This window comes from Hyperolius riggenbachi, chromosome 8 (assembly GCF_040937935.1).
Source record: "Hyperolius riggenbachi isolate aHypRig1 chromosome 8, aHypRig1.pri, whole genome shotgun sequence".
In the NCBI taxonomy this organism is placed as follows: domain Eukaryota; kingdom Metazoa; phylum Chordata; class Amphibia; order Anura; family Hyperoliidae; genus Hyperolius; species Hyperolius riggenbachi.
In genome coordinates this window covers 294,409,097-294,434,511 of record NC_090653.1, presented here as the reverse complement: position 1 = coordinate 294,434,511, position 25,415 = coordinate 294,409,097, and the positions used below count along the sequence as shown (strand labels likewise).

The window sequence follows — 25,415 nt, the reverse complement described above, 5'->3', positions numbered from 1 at the left end:
TAGTGGAAAACAATGCGCATCACTCTGAACACACCATCCCCACTGTCAAATATGGTGGTGGCAGCATCATGTTCGGGGTGCATCTCTTCAGCAGGGACAGGGAAGCTGGTCAGAGTTGATGGGAAGATGGATGGAGCCAAATACAGGCAATCTTGGAAGAAAACCTCTTGGAGACTGCAAAAGACTTGAGACTGGGGAGGAGGTTCACCTTCCAGCAGGACAACCAGGGCTGTGGAGTCAGAGTTGGAGCAATTTTGGGTGCCTGGAGTCGGGGAAAAATGCACCGACTCCAACTCCTAATGAATTTAAACTGTAATTAAAATAGAAAATATGATAAAATGTTCTATTTCTCAGATAATAGTCATCATAAAAAATTTATACATACAGTAATAGCTGTGCTCAGTCCACAAAAATGAAATAAACCAATCAAAATTAGTTACTTGTGCTGCTTGAATAAAGCAGTCCCCGTATATTTAAAGTCAGATTTACACATCTGATTGTGACTGTATATATACGATGTGTACACAGGAATCTCTTATATATGTTACGGCCAGAACCCGAAGTTTGGCCACTTCGGGTTCTGGCCGGTCAATGTGCGAAGTGACCCCGACGGTGCAGCCAATGTTAGAATTGAAATGATTCCAGTAAGATTAATGTATGTTCTGGCCGTCTCGCTGCGGCCAAATGTTTCAAAAGTTAGTTAATTTCATGAAATTAAGCCGGCGGCAATGTAACAAATAAAGCCGCCGGATTCAGCTCTATCTCCTCCCCCTGCCCCTCTCTCTCTCTCTCCTACGGGCACCAGGCGGGGACATGCATGTCCCCAAGAGTCGTTCATCGCGCCAGGGCAGCAGAGCGGGGAGGCTGCAGATATTGCTTCTGCCAGCACCCGCTCTGCAGGAACGGCAGGATTCCCTGCTGCGACAAACGACTCAGGGAACCCGCATTGATTTTGGGGGCATTAGGTAGCCTGCAGATGCAGGGGTGGTATCTCTGGGCCGCTCTTCCCTGCTCTCCCATCATGCAGTGCAGGTACAGTGCCAGGTGTGATTTCGGAGGGGGGGGCATTAGGTAGATGCAGGGGTAGTATCTCTGGGCTGTTCCCTGCTCTCCCATCATGCAGTGCAGGTACAACACCACGTGTGATTTCGGGGGGCATTAGGTAGCCTGCAGATGCAGGGTTAGTATCTCTGGGCCGTTCCCTGCTCTCCCATCATGCAGTGCAGGTACAGCACCACGTGTGATTTCGGGGGGCATTAGGTAGCCTGCAGATGCAGGGGTGGTATCTCTGGGCTGTTTCCTGCTCTCCCATCATGCAGTGCAGGTACAGCACCACGTGTGATTTCGGGGGGGCATTAGGTAGCCTGCAGATGCAGGGTTAGTATCTCTGGGCCGTTCCCTGCTCTCCCATCATGCAGTGCAGGTACAGCACCACGTGTGATTTCGGTGGGCATTAGGTAGCCTGCAGATCCAGGGGTAGTATCTCTGGGCTATTCCCTGCTCACCCATCATGCAGTGCAGGTACAGCGCCAGGTGTGATTTCGGGGGGCATTAGGTAGCCTGCAGACGCAGGGGTAGTATCTCTGGGCCGTTCCCTGCTCTCCCATCATGCAGTGCAGGTACAGCGCCAGGTGTGATTTGGGGTATCATTAGGTAGCCTGCAGATGCAGGGGTAGTATCTCTGGGCCGTTCCCTGCTCTCCCATCATGCAGTGCAGGTACAGCACCAGGTGTGATTTCGGGGAGCATTAGGTAGCCTGCAGATGCAGGGGTAGTATCTCTGGGCTATTCCCTGCTCTCCCATCATGCAGTGCAGGTACAGCACCAGGTGTGATTTCGGGGGGCATTAGGTAGCCTGCAGATGCAGGAGCAGTATCTCTGGGTCGCTCTTCCCTGCTCCCCCATCATGCAGTGCAGGTACAGCGCCAGGTGTGATTTCGGGGAGCATTAGGTAGCCTGCAGATGCAGGGTTAGTATCTCTGGACTATTCCCTGCTCTCCCATCATGCAGTGCAGGTACAGCGTGTGATTTCGGGGGGCATTAGGTAGCCTGCATATGCAGGGGTAGTATCTCTGGGGCCGCTCTTCCCTGCTCTCCCATCATGCAGTGCAGGTACAGCACCAGGTGTGATTTCGGGGGGCATTAGGGAGCCTGCAGATGCAGGGGTAGTATCTCTGGGCCGCTCTTCCATGCTCTCCCATCATGCAGTGCAGGTACAGTGCCAGGTGTGATTTCGGGGGGGAGGGGGGGCATTAGGTAGATGCAGGGCTAGTATCTCTGGGCTGTTCCCTGCTCTCCCATCATGCAGTGCAGATACAACACCACGTGTGACTTCGGGGGGCATTAGGTAGCCTGCAGATGCAGGGGTAGTATCTCTGGGCTGTTTCCTGCTCTCCCATCATGCAGTGCAGGTACAGCACCACGTGTGATTTCGAGGGGGCATTAGGTAGCCTGCAGATGCAGGGGTAGTATCTCTGGGCTATGCCCTGCTCACCCATCATGCAATGCAGGTACAGCGCCAGGTGTGATTTCGGGGGGCATTAGGCAGATGCAGGGTTAGTATCTCTGGGCTGTTTCCTGCTCTCTCGTCTTGCAGTGCAGGTACAGCACCAGGTGTGATTTTGGGGGCATTAGGTAGCCTGCAGATGCAGGGGTAGTATCTCTGGGACGCTGTTTCCTGCTCTCTCATCATGCAGTGCAGGTACAACGCCAGGTGTGATTTCGGGGGGCAGCCTGCAGATGCAGGGGTAGTATCTCTGGGCTGTTTCCTGTTCTCCCATCATGCAGTGCAGGTACAGCACCACGTGTGATTTCGGGGGGCATTAGGTAGCCTGCAGATGCAGGGGTAGTATCTCTGGGCTGTTTCCTGCTCTCCCATCATGCAGTGCGGGTACAGCGCCAGGTGTGATTTGGGGGGGCATTAGAGAGCCTGCAGATGCAGGGGTAGTATCTCTGGGCTATTCCCTGCTCCTCCATCATGCAGTGCAGGTACAGCGCCCGGTGTGATTTCGGGGGCATTAGGCAGATGCAGGGGTAGTATCTCTGGGCTGTTTCCTGCTCTCCCATCATGCAGTGCGGGTACAGCGCCAGGTGTGATTTAGGGGGGCATTAGAGAGCCTGCAGATGCAGGGGTAGTATCTCTGGGCCATTCCCTGCTCTCCCATCATGCAGTGCAGGTACAGTGCCAGGTGTGATTTCGGGGGCATTAGGTAGCCTGCAGATCCAGGGGTAGTATCTCTGGGCTATTCCCTGCTCCTCCATCATGCAGTGCAGGTACAGCTCCACGGGTGATTTCTGGGGGCATTAGGTAGCCTGCAGATGCAGGGGTGGTATCTCTGGGCTGTTTCCTGCTCTCCCATCATGCAGTGCAGGTACAGCACCAGGTGTGATTTCAGGGGGCATTAGGTAGCCTGCAGATGCAGGGGTAGTATCTCTGGGCCATTCCCTGCTCTCCCATCATGCAGTGCAGGTACAGTGCCAGGTGTGATTTCGGGGGCATTAGGTAGCCTGCAGATCCAGGGGTAGTATCTCTGGGCTATTCCCTGCTCCTCCATCATGCAGTGCAGGTACAGCACCATGGGTGATTTCGGGGGGCATTAGGTAGCCTGCAGATGCAGGGGTGGTATCTCTGGGCCATTCCCTGCTCTCCCATCATGCAGTGCAGGTACAGCACCAGGTGTGATTTCAGGGGGCATTAGGTAGCCTGCAGATGCAGGTGTAGTATCTCTGGGCTATTCCCTGCTCTCCCATCATGCAGTGCAGGTACAGCACCAGGTGTGATTTCAGGGGGCATTAGGTAGCCTGCAGATGCAGGGGTAGTATCTCTGGGCCATTACCTGCTCTCCCATCATGCAGTGCAGGTACAGCACCAGGTGTGATTTCGGGGGGGATTAGGTAGCCTGCAGATGCAGGGGTAGTATCTCTGGACCGCTCTTCCCTGCTCTCCCATCATGCAGTGCAGGTACAGCACCAGGTGTGATTTCAGGGGGCATTAGGTAGCCTGCAGATGCAGGGGTAGTATCTCTGGGCCATTACCTGCTCTCCCATCATGCAGTGCAGGTACAGCACCAGGTGTGATTTCGGGGGGGGATTAGGTAGCCTGCAGATGCAGGGGTAGTATCTCTGGACCGCTCTTCCCTGCTCTCCCATCATGCAGTGCAGGTACAGCACCAGGTGTGATTTCGGGGGGGATTAGGTAGCCTGCAGATGCAGGGGTAGTATCTCTGGACCGCTCTTCCCTGCTCTCCCATCATGCAGTGCGCAGGTACAGCACATTCTCTTTTTATATAGTATGTAAATGAATGAATGCAGCGAGAGGGTCTGAATCTTAATTGCGTTCGCAGTGAATATCAATTTCTGTGTAGCGAGCGGTATAGAGAAGCTTCCAGGGTAACCTACTTTACTGCTCAGACCCGACTATTTCTGGCAGGGGATTTGCAGGCTTTTGTCTCGCCTGTAATTCCCAGGGGCAATTAGTTTTCTTATTTCTAGCAGAAAGAATTACTGTGGAAAAGGCGCGGTGGGTTTATTTAAGCGTCTCTCTGCAGCGCGGCGTCTTTGTTCCCAACACAAGGCTGAATATTAGCGTTCCTTCGGATTTCATTGCCGCTTTGTGACTCCACGACAATAAGACTGCTGTACAGCAGGAAGGAGACTATAAACCACTCCTCTCTGCAACGGACAAACCCACTCCCACCTGCCGCGTGCCACAGACCCCTGTCTCATAACCACTCCCCTCTGTGCCACAGACCCCTGTATCATAACCACTCCCCTCTGTGCCACAGACCCCTGTATCATAACCACTCCCCTCTGTGCCACAGACCCCTGTATCATAACCACTCCCCTCTGTGCCACAGACCCCTTTCTCATAACCACTCCCCTCTGTGCCACAGACCCCTGTCTCATAATTACTCCCCTCTGTGCCACAGACCCCTTTCTCATAACCACTACCCTCTGTGCCACAGACCCCTGTCTCATAACCACTACCCTCTGTGCCACAGACCCCTGTCTCATAACCACTACCCTCTGTGCCACAGACCCCTGTCTCATAACCACTCCCCTCTGTGCCACAGACCCCTGTCTCATAACCACTCCTCTCTGTGGCACAGACCCCTGTCTCATAACCACTACCCTCTGTGCCACAGACCCCTGTCTCATAGCCACTCCCCTCTGTGCCACAGACACCTGTCTCATAGCCACTCCCCTCTGTGCCACAGACACCTGTCTCATAACCACTCCCCTCTGTGCCACAGACCCCTGTCTCATAACCACTACCCTCTGTGCCACAGACCCCTGTCTCATAACCACTCCCCTCTGTGCCACAGACCCCTGTATCATAACCACTCCTCTCTGTGGCACAGACCCCTGTCTCATAACCACTCCCCTCTGTGCCACAGACCCCTGTCTCATAACCACTACCCTCTGTGCCACAGACCCCTGTCTCATAACCACTCCCCTCTGTGCCACAGACCCCTGTCTCATAACCACTCCTCTCTGTGGCACAGACCCCTGTCTCATAACCACTACCCTCTGTGCCACAGATCCCTGTCTCATAACCACTCCCCTCTGTGCCACAGACCCCTGTCTCATAGCCACTCCCCTCTGTGCCACAGACACCTGTCTCATAGCCACTCCCCTCTGTGCCACAGACACCTGTCTCATAACCACTCCCCTCTGTGCCACAGACACCTGTCTCATAGCCACTTCCCTCTGTGCCACAGACACTTGTCTCATAACCACTCCCCTCTGTGCCACAGACCCCTTTCTCATAACCACTCCTCTCTGTGCCACAGACTCCTGTCTCATAACCACTCCCCTCTGTGCCACAGACACTTGTCTCATAACCACTCCCCTCTGTGCCACAGACACTTGTCTCATAACCACTCCCCTCTGCCACAGACTCCTGTATCATAACCACTCCCCTCTGTGCCACAGACACCTGTCTCATAACCACTCCCCTCTGTGCCACAGACTCCTGTATCATAACCACTCCCCTCTGTGTGCCACAGACCCCTGTCTCATAACCACTCCCCTCTGTGCCACAGACTCCTGTATCATAACCACTCCCCTCTGTGCCACAGACTCCTGTATCATAACCACTCCCCTCTGTGCCACAGACACTTGTCTCATAACCACTCCCCTCTGTGCCACAGACTCCTGTATCATAACCACTCCCCTCTGTGCCACAGACACTTGTCTCATAACCACTCCCCTCTGTGCCACAGACTCCTGTATCATAACCACTCCCCTCTGTGCCACAGACACCTGTCTCATAACCACTCCCCTCGGCACCACAGACACCTGTCTCATAATCACTCCCCTCTGTGTGCCACAGACATCTGTCTTATAACCATGAACCTCTCTGGAAGGGGTAGGGTGGGTTGTCTCTGCTGAGTTTAATAGAGCGTGTGGTATGTGCACACTGTGTGTACTATTTGTGGTTTGGTGGGTGGCTTTGTAACTTATGAAATGTTAAGTGGATGTATAAGGGTCCACTAGGGCGGAAACCGGACCGAATCCGCAGTTTCCCCGCAGGTAAATCGCACAGGGAATCTCTGCCATAGGAAATAATGGTTCCGCCTTCTGTATCGCTTGCCCTAGCGATTTGGCGGCATTGCTGTTAGTTTTCGTGCGAGTGGCAGAGAATCCCATAGCTGTGCATGGAATGGCTTCTGAGATTCGGATGTGTACTCGCACAACAGGAAGTGCCGCAGCACGGCGGATAGTGGAAACACAGCCTATGTTTTGATACGGTTATGTAACCCCCCCCCCCCCCCCCCCTTCCCCGCACATGTCCAGTAGATAGAAGCCACTAATGCACAGGACTGTGGAGTCGGAGTCGGGGTAATTTTGGGTGCCTGGAGTCGGAGTCGGGAAAAAATGCACAGACTCCGACTCGTAATGAATTGAAACTGCAATTAAAATAGAAAATATGATAAAATGTTCTATTTCTCAAATAGTCATAAATAATTTATACGTACAGTAATAGCTGTGCTTAGTCCACAAAAATGAAATCAACCAATCAAAATTAGTTACTTGTGCTGCTTCAATAAAGCAGTCCCCGTATTTTTAAAGTCAGATATACATATCTGATTGTGACTGTATATATGATGTGTACACAGGAATCTCTTATATATACTAAATAACATCTATGCTGTAAGAATAAAGCCTGATGTGTAGCTGTGTCACTAATAGAGATGGTCAACGAGATGGAAATAATTCTGCATTGATGCTGATTTATGCAAATGTACGCACTCCCTTTGCTGATGAAATCAAATAATTTGATATGTTGTTAAAATTTGGTTTGGTGACTACAAATTAAATGGTACCTGAGAAGGATGAAAAGAAAAGTTTTTTTATACATACCTGGGGCTTCCTCCAGCCCCCTTCAGGCTAATCAGTCCCTCGCTGTCTACCTCCACCATGTGGATCTTCTGCTATGAGTCCTGGTAATTCAGCCAGTCAGCGATGTCCGGCCGCATGCCGCTTCCACAGCCAGGAGCATTCTGCACCTGTGCAATAGTGCTGCGCAGGTGTAGTACGCTCCCAATGGCGGAGTGTGTGCATGCGCACTACACCAACTGGCTCAAGTACCTGGACTCATAGCAGAAGATCCAGGTGGCAGAGGAGGACAGCGAGGGACTGATTAGCCTGAAGGGGGCTGGAGGAAGCCCCAGGTACTTATAAAACTTTAATTTCATCTGTCTCAGGTTTACTTTGTTACACAGTAGTACTATACTCTACATATGCACTCCCCACAGAGCTGCAGGGAATCCACTGAGAATGCTGTGCACATTGAACACAGGGGTGTTGTCCATCACCCATAAACCTGGTTCAGATTGTGCATGAAGAATGTGTAATAGAGGAAGAATCTCCTCCTTCCCCTGCAGAGTACCTGCACATCATTCTTACATGTACCCACAGTTACATTGCCTAGGGCCTGATAGATGTTCTTTGTTCCGGCCTGTACCTTTTACAAGTACTCTTACCAAGGACTAGTTTTAGTCTATGACTAAAGGGAATAAATATGACAGTCTCCTTCTCACTTCAGTTGTCCTTTAAAATTCCTAAGCGTTGGCAGTTAAGAGACGAATTTCATGTTACATACTTTCAATCAACAAGATTGTAATATGCAAATTAGAGGAGTCTGAGTCGGTGGAATCCTAAACTGAGGAGTCGGAGTCGGTGGATTTTTGTACCGACTCCACAGCCCGAGTCATGCACGTCATCGGCAGTTCTTCTGGCCCTTCACATACTCGCTACTTGGGTAAGTATCCAGCGTCATCCTCCTTGATAACCAATAAATAACCCGCAGCATAAATCACCTACTTCAGGTTCCCTTCGCTGTCTTTTCCATCCTGTCAGCTCCCTCGTTGCGCCGCTGTGTCCTCTCGTAAATGCTGGCGTTTTCACAGCAATGGCGCTGACCCGGAAGTGCCACGGCGCTGACCCGGAAGTGCCATGGCGCTAACTTCCGGGTCAGCAACATTGCTGTTAAAAATGCCTGCATTTTGGAGGAGAGACAGCGGCGGAACAGGGGTGCTGACGGGGACAGAAAGGATGGCGAAGGGAACCCGGAGTAGGTGAGATTTGCTGTGGGGTCTTTTATAAGCAGGTTATCAACAATTCCGACATAAGGGGACAGGGAGGACAGGTTGTTCCTGAGGACGACCAAGCAGGATTTCTGCCACTTCCTCCTCTCTTGTATTCAACGTTTACTCAGTGGAAGATTTTGGCTGAGTAGTAGAGGGACCTCGATGCCTCTCACATACATACTGTCACATATGTCACAGCACCATTCACAAATCCTTACTAATAGCATGCAAACACACACATAAATATTGCATGTGTCGCCTCAATTTGGCTCTTTCCTTTTCAGTGACCCAATAAGCTGGATAATACTTGACTAGCAGTAGCTGTAAATGTCCACTGCTCAATCTCCTCCCTCCCCCCTCTATCCTATATACCTACCGAAGGCAGTAAGTCTGCATGGGACCTGGGGGCGGTGGCTTAGGGTCCTTTTTGCGCTAAATGAAGTGATCAACTGATGTGCAAGGTAGTGACAAGACAAATAACATTTATATCGCGCTTTTCTCCTGGCGGACTGAAAGCGCCAGAGCAGCAGCCACTAGGGCACGCTCTATAGGCAGTAGCAGTGTTAGGGAGACTGGCCCAAGGTCTCCTACTGAATAGGTGCTGGCTTACTGAACAGTCAGAGCCGAGATTCCAACCCAGGTCTCCTGTGTCAGAGGCAGAGCCCTTAACCATTACACCTTCCAGCCACCATGTTTCCCTATGGCCTCCTTAACATTGTATGCTGAAAAACCGAAAGCTTTTCTACAATGAACTGCTATGGGAAATTTAAATGCATCACTTTTCCAGAGAGTAGTAAAAAAAAGAGTAATTTTGCGGAATGAGGAGGGGATGCGATAACAAGTGAACCAGAGACGAAGCACCCTCATGTATGTTACCATATATATATATATATATATATATATATATATATCAGTGGGAACATTAGAGAAAACACCTACCATGCTCTGTTTCATCCTTCACTGCTCAGCCTGCTTGTTATCAGCCCTGATAAATTCCCTGACTGAGCATTCAGTCTGGCTTTGCTCAGGAATCATTATAGCTGAGTCATTATAGCAGAGCCACAAGGGGGCAGGCTTGTGCTTGAAAAGACATCAGAGAAGACAGACTAAGCTATAATGATTCCTGAGCAAAGCCAGACTGAATGCTCAGTGGGTGATTTTATCAGGGCTGATAACAAGCAGGCTGAGCAGTGACGGATGAAACAGAGAGCAGGGTAAGTGTTTTCTCTAATCTTCCCACTGATATATATGGTAAAATACATGAGGGTGCTTCGTCTCTGGTTCCCTTTAACCAATACCCCTAAATCCACCAGGTATATATTACCTGACCGCCACAATTGTCAACAAATCAATTAAATCGTGACACTGGTCAGCCGTGAAAAAGGGATTTGTTTATTAATTACTAAGTGACTTACAAAGCATAAAAAGTGTGCCTGGCCAAATCTTATTAAAAACAGCACTGTTGTATAAAAACTGCTTCACATTAGCCATACCCAAACACAGCATTCAGCCACAGTTTATGAAACCTCCAACTCCAGGTACCCAAAAGACTCCTCCATGCATATTTACACGTTTTTTTACAATGCAGTACTATGGAAAGTTAAAACAAATCAGTTTTTCATCAGCGAATCCTGTAAAAGAGGCCTTAGAGTGGGCGGCGGCTTAGTTTGATGGATAGCAGCTTTGTTTGGTGGGAAGCGGCTTAGTGCGGTGCTTGTGGTCTGCACACTTTTCTCATGTATGGGGGGGGGGGGTTTCCTGGTAGAATAGAACAGGCTGCTGGGTAGAGTTTTGAGTAGTATGTGAGTGGGGTGAATGTCTCCTGGAAAGATCACTCATTTCTGGTGCGTGTTGTCTCGCTCCTCTCGCTGTAGGGTAATATTGGCAGATTGAAGTGTTTTTACGACTGACATGCTGAAGTCGTGATTTACAGAAGCCTTTCTGTGTTTGTATTTCAGAGACCTGCGGAGGAGACGAGATGGACAGCAACAGCTTCATCCAGTTTGAGGTGGCGGAGTACAGCAACACAGTCCTGAGCCAACTGAATGAACTGCGCATGCAAGGAAAGCTGTGTGACATCATCGTTCACATCCAGGGCCAGCCCTTCCGCGCGCACAAAGCCGTCCTTGCTGCCAGCTCACCCTACTTCCGGGACCATTCGGCACTGAGCACCATGAGTGGCTTATCTATATCGGTTATCAAGAACCCCAACGTATTCGAGCAGTTGCTGTCATTCTGCTACACTGGAAGAATGTCCGTACAGGTGAAAGATGTGGTGAGCTTCCTCACCGCGGCCAGCTTCCTGCAGATGCAGTGCGTTATCGACAAGTGCACTCACATCCTGGAGCGCATACACTCCAAGATCAGTGTGGTGGGTGCGGGCGGCGAGGACAGCCAGAGTAACCACAATGGAGTGAAGGACGACAGCTACTTTGCCAATCCTGAGGATATCTCTCCGCCATACAGTGGGCAGGCACGACCTTTGATTGTAAGCAATGACGGCAAAGGATTAAGAAGCCGTTCCCAAGAGGAGGGTCAGTCTGACCGAGGCAGTAGCGGTAGCATTTCAGAACATGAAATTCAAATAGAGGGTGATCAGGATCACGCTGAGGCGGTGCAGGAAAACCAAATTACCGAAGTTAAAGTCAAAGCTGAAAAATCTGACCGGCCTAGCTGCTCCGATAGCTCTTCTCTAGGTGACGACGGCTACCACACAGAACTAGTTGATGGCGAGCAAGTGACGATGCTGAATGTAGGTTCCTACGGGTCCGTGCTGCAACATGCTTATACCTATCCTCAAGCTGCTCCCCAAACAACCACCTCGTCTGAGCCCTTCAGGACCATCAGCAATGCAAGCCCTTCCAGGTCAATGCTAAGCTGCTACCGGGGTGGTCGTGCGCGCCAGAAGCGTGAATCCCATCTCGCCGCCGAGGTTCATGACTCCATCCAGAGTCAGGAAAGCTCCGAACATCTGGTGAGCCCGCCAAGTTATGAAAACAGCCCCCGTGAAAGGTCTTCCCGAGGATATTGGCACCCCTACAGCGAAAGACTCATCTGCATCTACTGCGGGAAGACCTTCAACCAGAAAGGCAGCCTCGACCGCCACATGCGCCTCCATATGGGAATCACGCCATTCGTGTGCAAGTACTGCGGGAAGAAGTATACACGCAAAGACCAGCTGGAATACCATATACGAGGGCACACTGACGACAAGCCTTTTCGTTGCGAGGTGTGTGGCAAATGCTTCCCGTTCCAAGGTACACTCAACCAACACTTACGGAAAAACCACCCAGGAGTAGCAGAGGTGAGAAATCGCGTGGAATCTCCGGAGCAAATGGAAGGATACATAGACCAAAACGACACTTCAACTACCGATGTGGCCATGGACTCCAGTATTGAGATTCACAGAGTCACCACCACCCCCGATGACCTAAGACACGTGGAGGCCCTGAATTAAGCACACGTCAACTAATGCCTATTTTATATTCATGCTTATTTGGTAATCTCTTTACTACAGAGAAAGCAAATCCTCATCCTTTGTGCTTTGGGAATGCTTCTTGGTTATTCAGACTTTTTACAATATCTGGGTGATACACTAAAATGTACTTTATTTTATTTTGAAGTTTGTTTTCTAATATATACTTTTTTTTTGTTGTCTTTTTTTGGCTTTTTTAAGGAGACAGGGTACATTTGCACTCCTAAAGAAGCATATAGTTAGTGGCAAAAAATATACAGTGAGTTTTAATTACTCTACGGTGAAAGAAATTGGTTTTTGTTTTTTATGACAACTCAAGCGTTTTATTGAATGAAAAATTCTATATATGTGTAAGGTGTATGGCTAACTCTATGGCGAGGTTGTAGATGGGTGGCCTTGGAAGATAGGAAACGGTGCAAAGTTAGGTATACGTACTGTAAGAATCTAATTTCAGCAAATGACTTGCATTTTGTTTTGCAGATATGGTAGGCCAGGATCATCCATGTTGGACGTACATGACTGGTTGCAAAACAGTAATCTGGCGGTTTAAGCTTTTTTTTGTCCTTACCTGATTTGTTTTGGAAAATCTGTAGTTTTCTAGAACATACCTGCAGGTTGGGGGGTACAATCGGCCATTGCCATCATGAGGGTTTCTGGATGCACAGCTAGGGTTGGGTGGACAATTTCCCGTGTCCCTCATGGGTGCTCCGATTTCCACTGATGGTTGCAGAAGCCTCATTTCATAGTTTTTTACACCCTCTGAAATGTTTTGACATTGCTGGATATGTGAAGTATGCTGTGCCCTCCAGTATTCTGGTATAAACTGTCAGATAACCATGTCTGGTCTCTATCATGACCCTGTTTGTAGAAAATATCTCAGTATTTCTCTGTAAAAGGTTCACTTGTCTTGGTTTAGGGTGGCCATACACCAGTATTTGAGAATTGCTAAAAACCTATTCCTCTGAGCTCTTTATCCCTGATCTTTAGATGGCCTGCATAGGCTGAACCTTTACCACAGCCAAGCTCAAGGTGATTGGTATGCCAAGAAACAGCTGTGGGCACCAGTGTGTCCTTACTTTATAAGAGAGCAAGATGAAACCCTCACCACATGAGGACAAGGACAGGAAGGTCTGCCAGCAGATGCTGTGACATCGTCTTGCTCTATTCGAAAGTAACTAAGGACACACTGGTGCCCACGGCTGTTTCTTGGCACAGGGATCACCTTAAGTTTGGCTGTGGTAAAGGATCAGCCTATGCAGGCCGTGTGAATCTGGGATAAAATGTCAAGCGTGTAAAAACTAAACACCCTGATACTCGCCTATGGAGAGGGAAGGATCTGGATCCTGCAGAGCCTTCCCTGTCCTCTCACGCTCCCCTAGTTCCAGCGTCTTCATCCCCGTTGTGTGTATTTGGCCAGCTGGTGGAATACACGTCTCTGAGCCCTCAGAAGGCTTTAGAAGCACTTGGGGACACGAGTGCTTCGGAAGCTGGGCGGCGCATGAATGAGGGGAAAACAAGATGACGGGGAAGGCTCTATAGAGGACCCAGATCCTTCCATGTCCCTCGGTGAGTATCAGACTTGTTGTTTTTTACACGCTTGACATTTACTTTAAGCTCAGAAGATTCCCATTCTTTTCCTCGCGCCACAAAAGATCTTCTGTTCGGTTGAGGCTGGGATCCAGTTTCGAGTGATATAACCATGAAGGGGACGTGTGTAACACACAACATAAATAATATAGTGTGTATGGCCACCCTTCACCTTGTATATTATTACTAGAAGTGATATAGACACAGTAAGTGCATAAACCTCGACAGGCCTGGGCGTTCAGCGTTCCGGACCCGGGCAAGAACGTTTCTTTAATATGTGTTGTTTACATCTATGCCGGAAAGGTTTTGTATTGCAGTTTTTGCAAAAAAAAAAAAAATAACTATTGCACCAATTCATAGATCATCAGCAATGTTCCCCACATCCCTACGAGAGACCGACAGCCTTAATATGCCAAAGCCACAAATGGTCAGCGAGATGCGAGAAAACTGAGTGAATGCTGGGAGATCAGCAGTGGGGAGGCATGGATGCTGCCTGTAGGCAGTGGGGAGGCGTGGCTGCTGCCTGTAGGCAGTGGGGAGGTGTGGCTGCCGCCTGTAGGCAGTAGGGAGGCGTGGCTGCCGCCTGTAGGCAGTGGGGAGGCGTGGCTGCTATCTGTAGGCAGCAGGTAGGCATGGCTGTTCCCCCTCCATGCTTGTGTGCTGCACAGGGCAGTGAGCAGGCAGCGGGCTGCCCTCTGTAGGTAGCAGGGTGGTGTGACTGCCATCTGTAGGCAGCTGGAAGGTGTGGCTGCCATCTGTAGGCAGCGGGGAGGCGTGGCTGCCGTCGGTAGGCAGTGGGGAGGCGTGGCTGCCGTCTGTAGGCAGCGGGGAGGCGTGGCTGCCGTCTGTAGGCAGCGGGGAGGCGTGACTGCCGTCTGTAGGCAGCGGGGAGACGTGGCTGCCGTCTGTAGGCAGTGGGGAGACGTGGCTGCCGTCTGTAGGCAGTGGGGAGACGTGGCTGCCGTCTGTAGGCAGTGGGGAGGCGTGGCTACCGTCTGTAGGCAGTGGGGAGGCGTGGCTGCAGTCTGTAGGCAGTGGGGAGGCGTGGCTGCTGTCTGTAGGCAGCGGGGAGGCGTAACTGCCGTCTGTAGGCAGCGGGGAGGAGTGGCTGCCGTCTGTAGGCAGTGGGGAGGCGTGGCTGCCGTCTGTAGGCAGCGGGGAGGCGTAACTGCCGTCTGTAGGCAGCGGGGAGGAGTGGCTGCCGTCTGTAGGCAGCGGGGAGGCGTAACTGCCGTCTGTAGGCAGTGGGGAGACGAGGCTGGAAGGTGTGGCTGCCGTCTGTAGGCAGCAGGGTGGTGTGGCTGCCATCTGTAGGCTGCAGGGAAGGTGTGGCTGCTATCTGTAGGCAGTGGGGAGACGTGGCTGCTATCTGTAGGCAGTGGGGAGACGTGGCTGCCGTCTGTAGGCAGTGGGGAGACGTGGCTGCCGTCTGTAGGCAGTGGGGAGGCGTGGCTGCCGTCTGTAGGCAGTGGGGAGGCGTGGCTGCCGTCTGTAGGCAGTGGGGAGGCGTGGCTGCAGTCTGTAGGCAGTGGGGAGGCGTAACTGCCGTCTGTAGGCAGCGGGGAGGCGTAACTGCCGTCTGTAGGCAGTGGGGAGGCGTAACTGCCGTCTGTAGGCAGCGGGGAGGAGTGGCTGCCGTCTGTAGGCAGTGGGGAGACGAGGCTGGAAGGCGTGGCTGCCGTCTGTAGGCAGCAGGGTGGTGTGGCTGCCGTCTGTAGGCTGCAGGGAAGGTGTGGCTGCTATCTGTAGGCAGATGGGAGGTGTGGCTGTACCCCCTCTATGCTTGTGTTCTGTACAGGGCAGTGAGCAGGCAGCAGAAGGTTGTTGAGGGAGACGAGGATTGGTGAAATGGTGCTGTGGCTATTTTCTTTTAATGTGCATAAAACAAGCAGTTTATAAAACTTTTTATGCTTGGTTAGTTTGAAATAATTTTCCCTTAATTGTTTGTGAAAACTGCTGTGGGATTGTTTTACTTTTTATCACAGCTTATCATAAACTTAATATTTTCCGTTTGTGTAAATCGATATAAAATCCAGGTCAGATATCCATTTATCTTGCAGTTCTCGGGTTCATGACTTCATTTCTCTTTCATACGTTTCCGCAGTTCCGCCTCTCGCGAGCCGGCGCCTTACGCCAAACAGTCATTGCTGAAAATGTTCAAATGTTCCTGAACGGAATCTCGTGGTGCTGAATTTGTATGTTTATGAACACTTCTTTTTTTTGGGGGGGGGGGGGGGGGGGTGATTTTTTGGGTGGTTGATACTTTTACAGTTTTCCTGAGATGACTTACGTTTTTACTGGCCAGACCGGCCTCCCCGGAGCTTGCGTACAGTAAAATCACACTGTTAACTTTAGGAAGATAAAGACATAAGGGACGATGTTTATGTACAAACGATACCTCTAGTTCTTCTGGTTGTCTCTCTCTCTCTCTCTCTCTCTCTCTCTGCGCTGAATACTGTAGCCAGGACCTCACAAGTATTTCATCAGTTTTGCCAAACGCTGAGTTCTTATTCCCGTGTCAGACTCGCACCTCTTACCTGCTAATTAAAACGACTGCCTAAAAATAAACAACTGTATGAACAAAATAATTGTTGCCAGGTCAATTTGCTTCTTTTTGTCTTCCAAGCCTTGCTGCACCTCCTCCCCCCCGCCAGTAGATGGCACTAGCCTGGCACTTCTCAGATGTAGGACGGAGACACCATCCATAATGTAGCTGGCATCTGCTCTTTTGCCATCCAGGCTTTGCCCAAGCCGAGCTAATCCCACATCCACAAGCTCAGCTTCGGCCAGACAGTGAATGCTGACATATCACCTGGTGTAGCTCAGATACACTATACTCGTATAGCACTCCTTGCAAGTGGCATACATGGCTGGATTTCTGTACACAGTTCTGGGTTCCACCGTTGTAGAATGCATTTTGTAGCTAATATGGGAGACAAGTTAATTCTATCTGGGCTCTAGAACTCCGCTGCTTAAGGTCCGTACACACGCCGGACTGCTGGCAACGACGGGTCCTTCGTCACCTCCCGCTGGGTGGGCGTTCCAGCGACAGCCGGGCGGATCGCTCAGAAACACCCGTATCAGTCTGCAGACAGACTGTACACACACCGGACTGTCGCTGGAACGCCCACCCAGCGGGAGGCGACGACGGACCCGTCGTTGCCTGCAGTCCAGCGTCTGTACAGACCTTTAGTTTCTCATTCTGACCAATAGTTACATAGTTACAAAGTTATCTTGGTTGAAAAAAGACATACGTCCATCGAGTTCAACCAGTATAAAGTACAACACCAGCCTGCTCCCTCACATATCCCTGTTGCACAGTCCTGAGGGTGGAGCCTATCCCTCGGTCCTGAGAGTGGAGCATATCACAGCTCCTCCCCTCAGTCCTGAGTGGAGTTTATCTCAGCTCCTCCCTTCAGTCCTAAGAATGGAGTCTATCACAGCTCCTTCCATCAGTCCTGAGAGTGGAGCCTTTCGTAGCTTCTCCCCTCAGTCCTGACAGTGGTCTTATCAAAGCTCCTCCCCTCAGTCCTGACAGTGGAGTCTTAGCAAAGCTCCTCCCCTCAGTCCTGACAGTGGAGTCTTAGCAAAGCTCCTCCCCTCAGTCCTGAGAGTGGCGCCTATCGCAGCTCCTCCCCTCAGTCCTGAAGGTGGAGTCTATCGCAGCTCCTCCCAGCACTGTGTTCAACCTCGCCATTCTGTTCATCACAGACGCGTTAATATTCTCGTTGTTGCTTCTCACCAGTCTGTCGGCCAGAGCTGGTGATTTCTACAAGGAATGAGAAGGCTACTAATTGTGTTCCTCTGCTTCCGAAAGACACTATAAATATATAAACTATAAATTTAACACTATAAACCTCTGATCAGTTTTCAGTCTCTTCGTCTGACGAGTTTTCCACACTACTAATTTCTCTTACTATAAAGAGGCAGCATATTTCACTGCACTGCCCGTTGTCATTGGAAAGAGCAAGGAAACAGAGCCAATGTCTGACAGCTGCCTGCTCCACTCTTCTGGAAAGTCTAAAACACCCCTTTAATCACATGGGTATGTCAGGAGTAGAGTGATTGGTCTATCATGGCTTCAGACAGATGGGGGGGAGGGGGCAGGGCAAGTGGCTGGAGGTCGCGAAGTACAGGATAAAGATCTATAAATTACCATGGTGGGTATTTTCCCCTGTCGTTTTTTCAAAAACTACTAATTTCAACAAAATATTTTTATCCGTAGTCCATTTAGAACGATCTTCTGTTTAGCAAGTTATCTTAGATGCATTAAACTGGGAATTTCAAGGCTACCCTTCTCCAAAAGGGAATCATCTGTTTATCTGGTTGCTTGCAAGTAGAATCGGCTACTGTTGTTGAGATATCCTCACAGTAACTCGTGGTTTCACCCAAGTACCATATTTTGGGCGTCAAGCTGTGAATAAACTGCTGTGCGACCAGAACTTCAGATCTAAAGAAGAAGCGAGGTTCCTCAGCTTGCCGATCACTCTCACATGTCCAGATATTATGTAGGTGGTAAGAAATCTGCTGAGGAAGGACCACGCCCAGGACTGACCACTGAGGCTCCACATTGTGGCACGCCTCTCTGCGCAATGCAAAAAGCATGCGGAGGTCCACTTCAAGCAGAATGTAGGCAATAATAATGCTTCCCACCTCAACAAATACAAATCATTAGTCAAGACGAATAAACTCCTGAAGACCATCATTTCATCGTAAAATGTTTTCTAGTCAGTGTGACTACCCCCCCTACACTGATGGTCTGATATCTGATGCACATATCTATGGATAGGGATGACCAATAAGGTTCACATAGTTCCAACTTTGCATAAGCTTGGTGTTATTTGCATCTCACATTAACCATCCCTAGCAGCGGCTACAGCTGCAGAAGTTTGGGAAAGGAGTAGACCGGCAGACTCTCGGACATAAGACTTCAGCTGCAGGACTTTGGGAAAGGAGTAGACCGGCAGACTCTCGGATATAAAGACTTCAGCTGCAGGACTTTTGGAAAGGAGTAGACCGGCAGACTCTCAGACATAAGACTTCAGCTGCAGGACTTTGGGAAAGGAGTAGACCGGCAGACTCTCGGATATAAAGACTTCAGCTGCAGGACTTTGGGAAAGGAGTAGACCGGCAGACTCTCGGATATAAAGACTTCAGCTGCAGGACTTTTGGAAAGGAGTAGACCGGCAGACTCTCAGACATAAGACTTCAGCTGCAGGACTTTGGGAAAGGAGTAGACCGGCAGACTCTCAGACATAAGACTTCAGCTGCAGGACTTTGGGAAAGGAGTAGACCGGCAGACTCTCGGATATAAAGACTTCAGCTGCAGGACTTTTGGAAAGGAGTAGACCGGCAGACTCTCAGACATAAGACTTCAGCTGCAGGACTTTGGGAAAGGAGTAGACTGGCAGACTCTCGGACATAAGACTTCAGCTGCAGGACTTTGGGAAAGGAGTAGACCGGCAGACTCTCAGACATAAGACTTCAGCTGCAGGACTTTGGGAAAGGAGTAGACCGGCAGACTCTCGGACATAAGACTTCAGCTGCAGAAGTTTGGGAAAGGAGTAGACCGGCAGACTCTCGGACGTAAGACTTCAGCTGCAGGACTTTGGGAAAGGAGTAGACCGGCATGCTGGATATTATTTCTGTAACTGCCTGTTCTGTATCTTGGGAAGAAGGCTGGGGAGCAGAGGTGTGGTAAAATGTTGGAAAGAGTCCAGATGCTTTATAATCTCTAGCATAAAGAAAAACATTTTTGGGATTTGACAGAAAGTAAATTCAGAGCCTTTTCTTGGAGTGGTAATTCTGTCCACATCGCATTTGGCCTCTTGCACACTGCAAGCGATTCCGATTCAGATTCCGCTTTTTAATCAGTTTTTATATCCGATTTCAGGTTCTGATTTGCAGTTTGCTCCCTGCACACTGCAAATCGGATGTAAAAACTGATTAAAAAGCGGAATCTGAATCGGAATCGCTTGCAGTGTGCAAGAGGCCTTTAGGAGATTTTTACTCTTATGTCATGAGGTAGCTCGTCGGCAAAGATTGCACTAAAATGTTCTTTTATAGAGCCTGCGTCAGATCTTACTTTCCACGCCTCTTCCTGTTCTCCTAGCTTTATTCTCATTGTGGCCCACAGATAATGGGCATTCTCAATGGCACATGGACAGAAGAGCACTACAGCCTGAATTTCCTTATTTCAATTTCTCTTAAAGGAATACTATCGATGTATGCATTTATTTTTAAATGCTGTATGTTGTAGCACACATTAGGGTAAGTACTAGGAGCAATTTGATTCCTCACACAGCTGTTCCTCTCAGCTGTAAAATCCTCCGTCAGTTTTGGCGTCAGTGTTGGATACAAAATGTATCTAAATACTGGGCTCCCAGAGGGCTAGACCATGTCTCTGCAAAGGGGAGATGCTATCAACTCCTCAGTTTATAGTTTAATTATCACCTTGCTGAAAGAATCTTGTTGATATGGTGGTAAGGGGTTAAAGATTCTAGCAATGTGTGTTTATTATCTTTGCTTCTCTTGACTGATAAAGATACTAATAATGCTAATTGTAGACAGTGGTCTGCCCCTCTCAGCAGCTTGTAAAGTGGATGCAGCCTGGAGTGAATCACCTCAAGCAGCAGCCAGTCTGAGTGTAAACACAGACTCCTGGTATAGCGAGTTATATTCCAGCAATATTACAGCTCATATAGTTACCTGTTACCACCTCAGATCAGCCTATTTCTCCTCATGTCTGCTGCATGCTGTGAGTGACACAGTGACATATATTTGTGAGCTGTGTGACAGAGTAACCAAGCAGCTCAGGGTGACCCAAACTACTATGAGCTGTGTGAGAAATGAATTTTTAAGCAGGGATAGCGAGAGAGAGACCTGGGTGAATAAATAAAGTGCCCCTAGCACTAGTGGTAATGTGTACACTAATATAGAGTATTAAAAAAAAGTCGTTTCAATCGATAGTATTCCTTTAAGTTTCCAGTTGGAGTTTTGGACATCTGTTGTGACGACTTAAGTATTTATTGCTAAGATGGTGCTACTTTCTTGGGGATTTAGTTGGGTGTATATTGGGACAGAGACTTTATTTGGGGGGAGATGGACTTTTTAGTTTATTACAAGCGTTGGAAAATCTGAACTTGACCCTCAATGCAATTTCTTACTTTTATAAGAGAATTCTTAGCTTGAATGCTGCAAGGTCTTATGCGTACAGTTTTACCGCGACGCACCATTTAGACACAACGCTATAGGATCTCACCGGTTTCAGAATACTGTAGTTTCGTGCCATTTTCAGCCATCTTTCCATTTTACGATTGACTTATCCATTCATCTTGTATTTCTGCTTCTGTAAATAAGGTTTGTGGTTGGTCCTTACGATGGTTACTTTCCGAACCCCCATCAAGTCGGTCTCCTTCAGTCCTGTACATAACTCTTTGTAGAATCTAGCACGGGAAGCCATTTTGTTTGTTTGACCCTCGGTTGCCTCAGTGGTGACTGAGAATTTATCCAAGCAGGAAAATGGCTGCTGCTCCTCTAGTCTGTCGTACTCATCCTTTGTCTCTTTTCTGCAACTTCTACAGTGTTTAACAGACAAGCCTCTTGGTACAACAACCATTTCTTTACAGTGTTACTTGGGTACATTGCTGTTACATTATCACATTTACATCAGGACCGAAACACTTTTTTTAGGTATTTTTTCTCTTTCTGAAGCTTGTTAATTTATCAGCTTAGTTAGTTTTTTCTCCTCTGGTTTAGAGAAATGTGAATTTTGAATCCTTTTTCTCCTCTTTTAGATCTATTTAACTTGTAACGACAGACTGTGAAATTGGACATTTTATACTCTTTTACTGTATAGTAGGTGGTTTTCATATGGGATCGATTTTTTTTTTTTTCTCTAAGCTGTTCAATCTAAGACAACATATTTACATCTCTGTATATAGGTAGTACAGTGTTTTGTATGTACACTATCACAGTTTTAAACCTCGATCATCGCTCTCCATGCGGCGGTGTGCATGCGTCCACGTTTGTCACCGCCCGTTTCCTTGGAGATTGCTGGATTAGCAGAGTGGGTGTCACCCGGGCAACATGCCTGCCTCCTGTAAGTTAAGCCAATATCTGACCCTTTCCAGTGATCTCTGGAGAGAAGTTAAAGGGATACTGTAGGGGGGTCGGGGAAAATGAGCTGAACTTACCCGGGGCTTCTAATGGTCCCCCGCAGACATCCTGTGTTGGCGCAGCCACTCACCGATGCTCCGGCCCCGCCTCCAGTTCAGTTCTGGAATTTCTGACTTTAAAGTCAGAAAACCACTGCGCCTGCAGGCCGTGTCCTCGCTCCCGCTGATGTCACCAGAAGTGTACTGCGCAGACACAGACCATACTGGGCCTGCGCTGTGCGCTCTTGATGACATCAGCGGGATCGAGGACACGGCAACGCAGGCGCAGTGGTTTTCAGACTTTAAAGCCTGAAATTCCAGAAGTGAACCGGAGGCGGGGCCGGAGCATCGGTGAGTGGCTGCGCCAACACAGGATCTCTGCGGGGGACCGTTAGAAGCCCCGGGTAACTTCAACTCATTTTCCCCCGACCTCCCCTACAGTGTCCCTTTAAGCCACAAATGCTCTGCTCAGTGCTCTTGGGCCTGCACAGCTTTGCTAGAAATTTAACAGCGGGTTCCAAGCTCTGTGTTGGATTTTGTGAGCTTAATGCTTTGTGAAATGGAGAATGAAGGTATAACCCTCACCTGGGGGAAGCAGGACCCCAAGATGGGCAGAAACTGGGCTGGTAACCTCAATGGGAAACCTTCTACAGTAGAAGATGCCAGGGAGGTGACTTAGTCCTCCAGACTCTGCTTGGGGGTGGATTGTTTTTCTCTTTAACACAAGTGAAATGGGGTAAAATGTTCCACACCTGGGAGGAGCCAAGGGCTGGGGGTGGAGCTGTACCACACAAGCTTTACACATATTTCACTTTATTTTGTTTTCTCGCTCTTTAGATGGACTGTGATATAGTTCGTTTCAATACTTTAAAAGAAGGGGACACCCCTCCACTGAAAGGGACTAAAATATGCAACCCTGAACTATTTTCTAAGGGACTCTCGCCCCTTTTAATGGTGCTCTTTTGACTGGTCAGGATTATTTATTAAATTTTATATATATTATATTATAAAAAAGAAGTATTTGGAGATTTTACTTGTGTAAATTCTTTCTATAATGTCAGTTGATAAAACCATATATTTCATGTATCTCAGTGACCGAACAAACGTTTGGTGTTCAGCCATTCACAATGTTTGAATCTTTTTCTTTTTTTCTCTAACAGAGGATTTTGTTAATATTACAGAAATTTTTATTTTTTGAAGGTACCTTGCTGGGATAAATTCCTTGTTTGACTCCATGCAAGTATGCAAAGCATTAAGACCTGCTAATAATGCCCGTTCAAGCAACTGCTACAGGAGAATCTCGTTATAGTAAACTCTGATATAGTAATCCTCTGGATATAGTAAACTCAGTCCTCAGGTCCTAGCAAATGGGTCTGTATAAGAATACGTCTCGCCAATTCTGATACCGAATTTTTAACCTTATGAAATGCACTTTTTCACCCCCAAAAATCGGAGAAGTGGGGGGGGGTTGGAATGTGCATGCCCGTACATGTTTTTGTGTACACGTTTACACCACACAAAAATGCAAAGTAGAGGGGCTTTTTTGGTGCGTCTTATAGGGCGAAAAATACAATACTTTTCCTGGTCCTTGGAGTTCACTATAAAGGGATTCTACTGTATTAATAGATAGCTTTACCTGTATCTGAAATCCCAGCTGTATTTATGTGAAAAAAAAGCTGTATTATTTATAAACATTTTTTATAAAGGGCATTAAAATTGGAACTCCCCCCAATGGAGAATATTCCTCCTCTACTTGTGGGAGTTCCAAAAGAATTGGGAGAAAAACAGACGATCCCTCCAATCTCCAGAACTAGCTTGGTTATTTTTTGTTTTAGACGCCCGTACGGAATGGAATATCCCTTCATCACCGTACAGCGACCCTTTTATTTGGCTCGTCTGATAATATAACACTAATTTATCTGGTGGTGTTTGAAAGCTTCACACTTTTACAAAATTGATTATAGGTTGTTCAGATTTGCAATCTACCTCCTGTGGTGAATGTGAATGTTCTGGATGGTGAATTTAAGCTTTACGAGGGATCCTTAGGGTGGTCCATAATGCTGCTGCCCGGAGTGTAAGAGCGGGACAGGAAATGGCCGCAGCGGCGGTTGGCCGGGGATGCGCTCAGTGTTGGGAGGGGCATTTCAAGTTGAAGGTGTTTTTGTTTTTTTAACTTTTGTGTTCTGAGTTTGATTTGACTTATTTTCTCTGTTTACTGATAAACTTTGGTTGGAAATGTTTTGGCCAAAGCAGGTGTGTTCTCAACTCTATTAAAAAAAATAAATATATATATATATATCTCCGATGCAAGGCCCTCGGGCCGCACACCTCTGATCCTCGCCAAAAGGATGAGATTTCAAAATAAATACCATATTTTTTGGACTATAAGACACTCCTGACCATAAGACACACCTAGGTTCAGAGGACGAAAACCAGGGGGGAAATTTTTTGAACTAAGCCTGGTGCATCCATGGTGAAGGGGCATCTTGTGGATTATTCCCCCTTGTACCGCTTGTCTCCCTGTGTCCCCCATGTGTCCGCCTCTGTCCTGTTTGTGTCCTCTGTTTGTCCCCCTATGTTCTCCTCTGCATGGACATAGTACAGGGAGCTCCCGACATTGAGGCGAGTTGGAGGTTTGTATTGGCACCCGCTCACAAGTCAGGAACTCCCTGTGTTTGGACTGTAAGATGCAGGGACTCCGACCCCCCCCACTTGGTGAGTCTTATAGTCCCAAAAATACGGTATGTGTGTATGTATATATATATGTATGTATATATATATATATAATCTATATCTCTCAAACATTGTGAATGGCTCCGTTCTCCTTAATGTCCCGGCATCGGCAGCCTAGACCGGCGTGCGGAGACATTAACTTGCAATATAAACCAGTAACCTCATAACTCCACACTTCTCTATGAAGTAACTAGCTCGCTAAACAAGAAAACATATGCTGTAACAACTAATAACTTGCCATTAAGGATTATTTTATAGCATGATTTTAAAAAAAATATATATTTATTCAAATGATATTTTACTCTTGTAATTTTTTTCTTTTTTTGTTTTTTTTTCTTTTTTTTAGATTTGTGATATGACTCAGTGCTGCTTAATTTTGGTCACATGACTTAAGGCTTGTACAACTGCTTTTTTAAATGGTATAAAACTCAATGGGGATTGCTGTTTGTTTGTAAATAAAAATGCTGCTAAGGCAAAAGAATCTGTCTGGTTTATTAGTAACTTGATGTGGGTGTTTTATTGGCTAATGCAAGACGGTATAGTTTTTCCTGGTAGGACCTCCTGCAGTCTCTTCCCTCTCCATACAACAGAACAAGCATCCTGGCAGTGCTGATAATTTCATCATCTGCTTGGATCATGCTGGGAACGTGCTGCTGCAGGGCATGCTGGGAATGTGCTGCTGCGGGGCATGCTGGGAGTGTGTTGCTGGGAATGTGCTGCTGTAGTACAGTGCTGTCCAACTTCATGGGCATGGAGGGCCATTTTTTTTTCTGACCCCATGGTGGAGGGCCGAAGGTTCTTGCTGGAGCCGCAGCCCCCCCCCCCCCTTGCAGTAAAACAAAAAGGCAATTAAAGGACCATTAGATTGGCA

The 25,415-nt window shown here is 48.3% G+C and overlaps 1 protein-coding gene across 2 annotated transcripts in view; it reads left to right on the top strand.

The window, feature by feature from the left end:
- ZBTB34 (zinc finger and BTB domain containing 34) overlaps positions 1-25,005 on the top strand; it is a 90,413-nt gene extending 65,408 nt beyond the window's left edge. The window contains exons 2-3 of one of the 2 annotated variants that reach the window (XM_068249162.1): positions 10,552-12,092; positions 24,891-25,005. In XM_068249162.1, coding sequence (XP_068105263.1) covers positions 10,572-12,050 — 1,479 coding nt within the window. In that variant the 5' untranslated portion in view covers positions 10,552-10,571 and the 3' untranslated portion in view covers positions 12,051-12,092; positions 24,891-25,005. Of the gene's footprint in view, positions 1-10,551; positions 13,088-24,890 lie in introns of those variants that run through there. The other variant, XM_068249161.1, reaches the window with a different exon arrangement.
- The last annotated feature ends 410 nt before the right edge of the window (positions 25,006-25,415 follow it).